Here is a 9,549-nt window from a genome sequence, read left to right as displayed (position 1 = left end):
AAGAGTCTTTGGGGGTCATAGTGTCATTTTGAGAAGGTCCTTGCTGAAAAAAAAAAAAAAGCAGCGGGAAGAGTTAGCTGCCAGCAAAATTCAGAGGCATTAAGGTTTCAGGGAAATGGTCCATAACACAAAGCAGAACCCTGTTGATATTGAAAGCTAAGAGCCTGAGCTAAGAATGAGTTTGAACCATTTAGAGCAGGGAATGGCAGAATCTGTGCTGCTGCATCTCCAGCCTGAACTCCAACTTCGAGACATCAAGGTTGCTTTTTTTTAAAACCTATTTTATGTTCTATTTATCTGAGTTATTTGTCTATTGTCTATTGCACATGCTGATAGGCTCTTCCTTCCAGGCAGATCTTAGATTGCAGGAATGGGACATATACGCCAATTGGCCTCAACCATTCTATAGGTGTTACGTTAATATTTGATCAAGCCAGACACCAAAGTGTTGGCAAAGTGAAAGCCATTATTTATAGAAATCAAACATAAAACAATAACTTCAGTTTGTCAAAGGAGGAGGACTATTAGATTAAAAGGAATCCTGGTGTGTAGTGGGCTAGACATTGAACTATTAACCACAATGTCAGGGCTTCAAACCCAGTAGTCAACATTTCAGAAGAATTGAAAGAAGCTGTCTGCTTCTTTGAAGCTTTAAAATTTCTGAACCCAAAGGGACATAGTCAAAGTAAACTTTGCAATCCCTGCAAAGGTTTAACTCATTGTATGTACATCATCCCAGCCAATCACTTTATGGAAACTGCAAGACCATGACTAGACAGGACATATCAAGCAATCCACACCTATCTGAGCTCCACCCAACCATTTCAAGCATTGCCAATGGTTTAGAGCTGGCACTGGTGCCATCTTGCAGATGCAATTATCTATGGTCTTGTGCCCATGAGTACAGTTCAAATTCACTAGTCACTCTGAAGGAGAAAGACAGGCTGACTACTCCCAAAAAGAGTTAGTCTTAGAAATCCACAGCGACCATTTACTCTCTGCTCGGGTCACTATGGGTTGAAATCAACTCAATGGTTTGAGTTTGGTTTGGCTCTAAGGGAAGACATGCTTTTTGTTGACTCAAGGAGAAGGTATTTTTTTCCATATCAACTCTTGTTTCTTGGAGCTTTGGCAATCTATGTAGCATCCTCTTTGTTTATCCTTGCTTCTGTGCCTTATCTGTTTTTCTATCTCAGCAGTGATTAGGTTTAGCACACACTCTACTTAAATGTGGCCTCTTTAACTTAGCAATGCAAACCCAATGCCCAAGTGGACTACAGGGTTAGGGGTAAGGACCCCAACAGAATTCATTCCATGACACCAGGATTTTAGTTCAGGGTTCAGAACATGTCATCGGAGCACTCTGCCCAGAAGGTTGTTCTTGATCATCAGCATCAATGGTAACTGTTCTTGGAAGAGTTCGAGGGTAAAGTATAAACCAGTGGGGCATAGAAGTGAATATCTAGGTACAGCGATGAGCGGCAACTTTACCTTCCTCTCCGAAGTGCTTAGAGTCAGGCAGGCTTACCAAGTGAAGGAATCCGTCCCTCTTTTCAGTGCAAATAAAAATTATAACCTAAAACCAGACCCGTTGCTTCAGTTATTTACAGTTGTGAACTCAGGACTGAAAAGCGTTTATGACAACACTCTCTCAGGACATAAATGGAAATTACTAAAATTATAGGTGGCTTGGCTATTTCAGGGCAGTTAAACACATTGCTGACTCTGAATGATGCTGCGTGAGTGGAAGCCTTTGACATTCCAGTGGCCCTTTTGGAAGCCACATAATATTAAAGATAGTTGAGCCTAAATATATCAAGTCAAATCATGTGTTGGTATTTGTAGATCTTGTGATTCTTAAACAGGGACACACTTTCTGAGTCTTGGATGTTCATGGATTTTAGCATCATAATAGTTGCCTTTGGGAAGTAGCTACAGCATTTTCGACCAAAACCCAAATGTTTATTTGTGGAATTGAGCCTTACCCACAGTTTACCAAAATAACAAGAAAACTAGCCTGTTTTTGTTTCTGGGTGTTTTTTTTTATAAATGTCTGGGCTATATTTTATTCCCCTATCACAGTCACATAATGCCAAGTATCTCCACCAGTAAAAGGATGCCACAACATATATTCCTCAAAACTATAGCAAAATCAAAATTTGTGGGAAAGACAGCTTCTCTGTATAACACGTGAAAAATACAAGGTCGTTGAAATGTAGATTTCTTCTTACTGTTGCCTAAAAATGACGACTTGGCTTCACACTGGGTTACTCTCATTGCTAAGGGTTTGGGTGACCCTTATGTATCTTTTCTCCCATTAAAAATAAAGAGGACCACAGAACCTACTACTTGATTCCTCAAGTTCTATATTGAGATCACAAAAATAACCTTAAGTACAAGCTTATCATCTTTTTATCAACTCTACTCGCACTTTGAAATGGTTTGTGCAATTGATGAAGGCCATCAAAAAGAGACCTAGGCTGGGGGCAAGAGAGGAGGAAAGGCGCTTGGAGCTGATGGCAGAGAGCACAGAGACACATGCTAACAGGAGAGACTCAGTCTCAAAATTCAAACTCACTACCATCAAGTCATTTTTGGCTCATAGCAATCCTACAGGACACAGTTGAACGGCCCCTGTGATTATCCCAGCCGAGCTGAGTAGAGCGTCTCATCTTGCTCACTCCAAGTTGCTGCTGGCTCCAATTCGTGTGTTGCAGCCCCACACCTACACGACTACTCCAGTGGTTCTCAGCCTTCCTCATGCCAGTTCCTCATGTTGTTGTGGCCACCCCCAACCATAAAATTATTTTCGTTGCTACTTCATAACTGTAACTTTGCTACCATTATGTATCGGTCATTAGACCCCCAAAGGGGTCCCAACCCACAGGCTGAGAGGACCGCTGGACTACACCATTAAGACTCAGACCAATCTCACAGCATTGATGATTCTGACTCATAGTCGTCCTTTAGGACTGGGTAGAACTGGCTCTGTGAGTTTCCGAGACTGTAACTCTTTATGGGAGTAGAAAGCCCAGTCTTCCTTCCAAGACCCAGACCTTGTGGTTATCAGTATAACCACCGGGCCACCCAATTCGTAACCACTGTGTCACCAGGCCCCTCAGGACTCAGACAGGCAAGTGAGAAATAAAAGGGAAAGCCGTTCCCTTAAGCCATCTCATCTTCCAATTCCAGAGATTCTGGATTAGACTGAAAGTTAGCATGCTAGCTACACATCAAAATGTGTTCCAGGTGGATAATTTGATGTAGTTTTAGAAATCACAAAAGAAGTAGACAAAAGGCAAACAAATAAACTGACTGTCGTCAAGACACTGCTGACTCATAGTGACCACCCTGTGGGTTTCAGAGACTGTACCTGTTTACAGCTGGCTGCCCAGCTCATAAACATGACACCACCAGGGCTCTTCAAAAGAAGCATTTTCCAAGGATAACTCCAAAGGCCGAGAAGGGGGCTTCAAAAAGCTTCTGGGAAAATGTCATGATCTTTTCATTCCATTTTTTCCACCAACTTTCAGGAATCTCCTTGTATATCATAAAGGAAACAGGCATCTGTTTCAACTTCTGTACATTATAAAACCATAAGTAAAGCTTAAAATCCAGTGACATCTATGGATAGATGCTCAACACATGGGACAAAATCTTATGATTCTTATGCAAGCAACTCCTAAAACTAAATGAAGAAAAGAGCGACACTCAGGCATCAGATACAGGCAACTAACAGAAAGAGTCCATTGTACAAAAATATATATAAATGGCTAATGGACAGCATTCTACATGGCTAGTTATAAATGGAGCAATTATCACAGAAATAAGATCTAATTTGCATATTAGGAAATGGTGAAGAAGAGAACACAGGGTTAGGAAAGGTCAGAAAGACAGGCACCCTCACAGAATTTGACAATGCACTTTTAAAAAGCTCTGCATCCTTTTTGATATGACAATTTCACATTTAGGAATTTATCCTAAGGAAAGGGTAACAGATGCTCCCAAACATTCCACTAAGAACATCTTCCTGGCAGTGGTGTGTGGGCTATAGAGAAGAGCCAGATACAATGTGACTATCCAGTCATGGGGAATTGGCTGTAAAAATTCTGATAATGTCAACACAAAATGCCATTTGCCAGTGAAACTGTGGAGACAGGGTGAAAACCCCTGAGTGAGTTGGTATGAGTAAGGCACTTGACACCCAGTAAGTGCTCTATAAAGTTTAGCTGTTTTTATCTAAGAGGTCCCATTCTTGAGAGGTAACCATGTTTGTAAATATAGAAATAAAGAAATGTCTAGCAAAAATCTAGTTAGTCTTAAAACTGAACACTAGTTCAGCTTATCTAGTACCAAAAGTCTTGAATATTATGCTCTTTTAAGAACTGTTATCCAGAAAAGTGGGTGAAGGGAGACGTCGGATAGGGCAAGATATGACAAAATAACAATTTATAAATTATCAAGGGCTCATGAGGGAGGGGGGAGGGGGGAGCGGGGAGGCGGGGGGAAATGAGGACCTAATGCCAGGGCCTAAGTGGAGAGGACATGTTTTGGGAATGATGAGGGCAATGAATGCACAAATATGCTTTACACAATTGATGTATGTATGGATTGGATAAGAGTTGTATGAGCCCCTAATAAAATGATTGAAAAAAAACAACTGTTATCCAGATGGGACCCAATGGGCAACATTAACCACCAACATCAGACCAGCACCTCTGCAGGCAGCGAGTGTATGTTCATGGAGGAGCCGCAACTCGTAAGAGTGGGAATGGCTGGACAAATTATATCTTATTTCCAGATAACATGCAGACACTTACATTGGTTCACAGCTTGCTCTCGAGCTAAAACAAGAAAATAAATAAGTAAAGCGAAACAAATCTCGTTAGTTTGATGTGAAAGCAAGCGTATGGAAGATTTTTAACATCTTCCTATGTTTGTATTTTCTGATGTTTCTATAAGCATCATTGATTGTTTCTAAAAATAAAAAAAGGGAGACTCTTTTGTGGGCAGAGTTAATGACCTGAGAAAGCACTTATAATATTTGTATAAGGAGAGATGGATACAAATCAGTAGTATGAGCACATCTGAAATATTAAATATGCATAGAAATATAAATATTTTGTATTTGTAAATATAAATATATATTGTGTATATAATATATACATTTCTTACATATTCACAGCCAAAGGACTGATTGAAACCAAACCAAACTCCCGGCCATCAAACCAATTCAGACTCATAATGACTTGATACGACAGAACAGAACTGCCCCTGTGAGTTTTTGAGCCTGGAATTCTTTATGCGAGTAGAATGCTCTATCTGTATTCTGCGGAGAGGTTGGTGGTTTCAAACTATTGACCTTGAAGTTAGCAGCTCAACACCTAATCCACCATACCACTAGGACCCTTTTAAAGGTCTGACCGAATATACAACAAAATGCTGACAAGTCTTAATGAGCATCTCTGGGTGGGCAATAATGAGTAATGCTCAGTGCTTGCTTGGGGCTCTTTTTCTACTTTCCAAAGTGGCCATCATGCAATTACTTTTACTTGTCAGTTTTAAAAAATGACTTGTAACGATCACCCCTGAGATAAGCCATACGAGTTATCAGCTCTTCCTGAACTTCAGCAAGGCCCGCCAGCTTCCGTGCCTCTCGTCCCTGCCGGAGCCCTTTGCACTCCTCCTGCCAGGGGCTTTCTTGCCACGGATTCCATTTCTTCTATGTGTCCGCTGCCCTCTCTCCAACGCATATGTTGGTCACTCAAATATTGCTCTCATAAAATCCTTTTCCCTGAGCAGGCTGGCCAAACCCCATCACTTTATCTTCAAGGCTCCCACCTGCTGTTATAGGCCCCGTTACCCATCGTATTTCTTCATACAGCTACCCAGTCAAACCAGTTGGCTTAGTTGTGCATACTTTTGAAGCCACAGTTCAAAATCTGTGTGACTCCTGCCCAGCTGGCTCATAAAGAAGATAGTCCTTCTTCCCTGCCCATTCAATAAGTCACACAAGCAAATTTTCTCTGTTCATAGACTGTATTACTTATGTATATATGTGTGTGTGTGTGTGTGTGTGTGTGTGTGTGTGTGTGTGTGTGTGTATACATCTATATCCATCTCATAGCTCAGAATTAAGATTTGGATTCAAATAAAAGGCTTCCCACGACTATAGACTGGTAAACTTCTAACCACACAATCCCTTTAATGAGCGAATCTGCTCTCGCTCAGGTGAAGTGCTGGAACCCCAGTGCTCTGGGTCTACTTCTACTTAGGATATCAAGACACTCTTGGTGGAGGGTCCCTAACAGTAGCCGACCAAGCGCAGTGTGTTCGGGAAGCTCTTTCGCATGCCCATGCATTTCTCGTGGTCAATGTAAAGGGAATTGGCTTTGACGGCTAGGTCGTGCTCCAGGGTGGCTTTGGTGTGCACCAGAGATTGCAGGGTGTCCTCCGCGTCCCTCAGGCGCCGCTGCAGGGTCTGGATGGTGTCATCCACCTCATATACCTCGTTGACAAGGCTGCAGGAGGCAAAAAGGGTCAGGATAGGTTAGCATAGACCACCTTCCACTAGTTTGTCATCAGCTGAATTAAAAAAAAGGGGGGGGGGCACGGCATTTGAGTAATTCTAACTTAAAGTGATTCCATGTATGACAGAGTAAAATTTTGTTCTATTGAGTTTTCAATGGCTGACTTTTTGGAAGTAGAATGATAGGCCTTTCTTATAAGGCCCCCCCAGGGGCAATTTGAACTGCCAAGTGTTCAATTAGTAGCCCAGGGCTCAACTATTCACACTACCCAGGAATGCTTGAACTAAATTAAGGGTGTGCATATTTATTAAATAGGAGCCTTGGTGGCTTAGAGGTCACCATTGGGCCGCTAACCTCAAGATCAGCTGTTTGAAACCACCAGTCACTCTGTGGAAGAAAAGATGAGGTTTTCTGCTCCAGTAAAGAGTTACAGTCTTGGAAACCCACAGGGGAAGTTCTAGCCTTTCTTATAGGGTTGCTATGAGTGGGAATCGACTTGATGGCAGTGAGTTTGAGCATCTTTATTAAGTGCCTATTGAGGTGTGATTGTAAGAGGTAGCACATGGAGCTCCAGGCAGAACCACTTCCAATGGTAAAGCTTGTGTGTGGCTCCGGTTCTAATGACCACTCCCATGAACTACAGCCCATAATACCAAAGGCAAACTGACCATGTGCTCAGGGCAGCAGCACATAGATAAATACACACACATACATTTAAACGCAATGCATTTAACCCCCCCACCCCTCTTTCAGTGTATTGTACTGAGATGGTTGCGATGCTGGAAGCTTGGCCACCAGCAGTTCAAACATCCGCAGAGTCACCCACGGTGGGCAGGTTTGAGTAAAGCCTTCAGATGAAGATGAGGATGAAATTCTGGCTGAGCGCCTTCTGAAAATTAGCCAACAAAACCAAATTGTGAGAAGACGAGTCTCTATGTCAGAAGGCTGCAACAGACTGACGCATGCTGGTGACCATGAGGGTACCCTGGGGCCTGGCAGGGTTTCATCCTGTCATGACGGGGTCACCATGAGTCTGAGCCACGGTAACCTAGAAACAATCATGTGTTTTAAAAGAAAGACCTTCTAAACATTTGGTTTTCCTTAAGGGAACAATCAAAACTGAGCTGAGTTTCTTTACATGTTTTTCTGTTTTGTTTTGATTTTGTTTATTTTTTCGGCCATTGAAAACTACATTTTGATTGTGTAGGTAAAAGCCTCCACAGACTTTCACAGCTGGCACATGAATGGGAGAGGTCAGCACGCCTGACTTCTCTGTTTTATAGATGAGGAGGCTCAGCCCAGGACTAAGAAGCTGCCTTCTCCACAGCCCACAACCCACAGCCCACATGTGTGTAAGCACCATGCCAATGATACAGGAAGTCAAGAAGGAAACCAGCAGCCTTGGCAGCCAGCATAAGGAAGTGGGCCCCACTTCCTGTCCCCACCCCCTCCATCCCTGTGATCTGAGAAAAGGGCAGAAGTCCGCTTCAGCACACTGCCCTTGCTGTTCCTTGGGACGGGCCCCAGGGCATTTCTGGTTGCGTCCTCCACAGTGAGACACCCCAGAGGCCCTTTAAGTGTGCATGTCAGAGGGCCAAAGACGTATCTTCAGTATACGCATCTTGAGTTGTCATAAGTCTTTTCTCATATATGGATTCTGTGTAGTGTGGGGGGTAAGCTTAGACAGAGAAATCACTCGTTGCTTACCTAATATTGAAATTTAACTGGACTCCCTGCATTTTCCTTACAAAACCTGGAAACCTTGCCATCGGACACAATCTTGTGCCAGCCACCAAGCAGAAGCCCACAGAACATTCGTGGCATAGAAGGCAGCATATTCTTTCTGTATGCAAACCCTCTGATGCTGTACGTTTTGGTAAAAGGCCAATTCTACCTAACAGTCCCGATCAGCAGCTGCTGTTTCACTTGGGTGGGGGGTGGGGAGGAAGAGGGAGAAAGGAGGACACCTGCACTTTGCCACATGTCATCCTGCAAAGGCGCCCTGGTGGCCCCATGGGCTGCTAACAGAAAGGTTGATGCTTCAAACCCACCAGCCACTCAGCAGGAGAACGATAAGGCACCTGTTCAAATAAAGATGGACAGCCTCAGAAACCCTGTGGGGCAGTCCTGCCATGCTTTACAGAGGAGCTATGAGTTCAAACCGGCCCACCAGTAGCGAGTGGGTGGATGGTATCATCATCCAATTGGTGACTTATGGTGACCTCATGTGAGTCAGAGTAGGAGCTGATAGTTCAGATGTAAGCCTTTTGTACAAGGTGCCTCTGGCTGGACTCAAACCTTAAGCATTTCAGGGAAGCAGTGCCCAGTCCAGCTGTCCAGGATGTTCCAAATGTCTCCATTTGATCGCTGTGCTCCCAGGACCAGATGTCTCCCCCAGCATGGCTCATTTCGGATCAGCTCTCCGCAGGTCAGGAATGCCTGGGTAGCCCATTGTTAACGCGCCTCTTCCCTGTGGACATTCCGGCGGCTCCTGGCTGACCTGGCTTGAATGAGCCGTGGGGAAGCTGGTGCTCACCAGCAGCCCAGACTGCGCTTTCATGGCTGAGGCAAGGATGCAGCCGCCATGCCCACACTGAAACCCAAACCCCAAACTCCATACTGGCTGCCACTGAGTCCATTCTGACTCCTAGGACTGCCCCCGTGCATTTCTGAAACGGTCTGCCTGGGAATAGAAATCTGCGTCTTTCTCCCTCGGAGCGGCTGCTGGTTTCCAATTGCTGACTGGGTGGTTAGTGGTACAATGTGTAACCACCACGCCTCCCCCCTGATCCTTCCTTGTTTTTCGTGCTCCCCAGGACTCAGTCTCAGGCCATGTTATCCGGGCCTCACAAGCCGCCTCAGCACATGTTCTTCTATGCTGCTCACAGAACAGTAGATGCTCACAGTGAGGAGACGCCCTCCTCACTTCACTCTGCTCTGCAGATCCCCTGACCCGAGGGCCTCTACTCTACTCTTCTCTCAGATGGGGATGCACCAAGCTCACTCGCATCCAGCTCCA

At 44.2% G+C, this 9,549-nt stretch overlaps 1 protein-coding gene across 1 annotated transcript in view; it reads right to left on the bottom strand.

The window, feature by feature from the left end:
• Positions 1–6,174: 6,174 nt before the first annotated feature.
• TEKT3 (tektin 3) overlaps positions 6,175–9,549 on the bottom strand; it is a 36,110-nt gene continuing 32,735 nt past the window's right edge. Inside the window, exon 8 of the mRNA XM_004716305.2 lies at positions 6,175–6,521. Coding sequence (XP_004716362.1) covers positions 6,305–6,521 — 217 coding nt within the window. The 3' untranslated portion in view covers positions 6,175–6,304. The remainder of the gene's footprint in view (positions 6,522–9,549) is intronic.

The sequence above is a fragment of the Echinops telfairi genome, unplaced genomic scaffold, assembly GCF_000313985.2.
Source record: "Echinops telfairi isolate 266 unplaced genomic scaffold, ASM31398v2 ScPeMD7_2010;HRSCAF=2546, whole genome shotgun sequence".
NCBI classification, from domain to species: domain Eukaryota; kingdom Metazoa; phylum Chordata; class Mammalia; order Afrosoricida; family Tenrecidae; genus Echinops; species Echinops telfairi.
The sequence above is the reverse complement of the archived record's forward strand: the minus strand, read 5'-3'. Positions and strand labels throughout refer to the sequence as shown.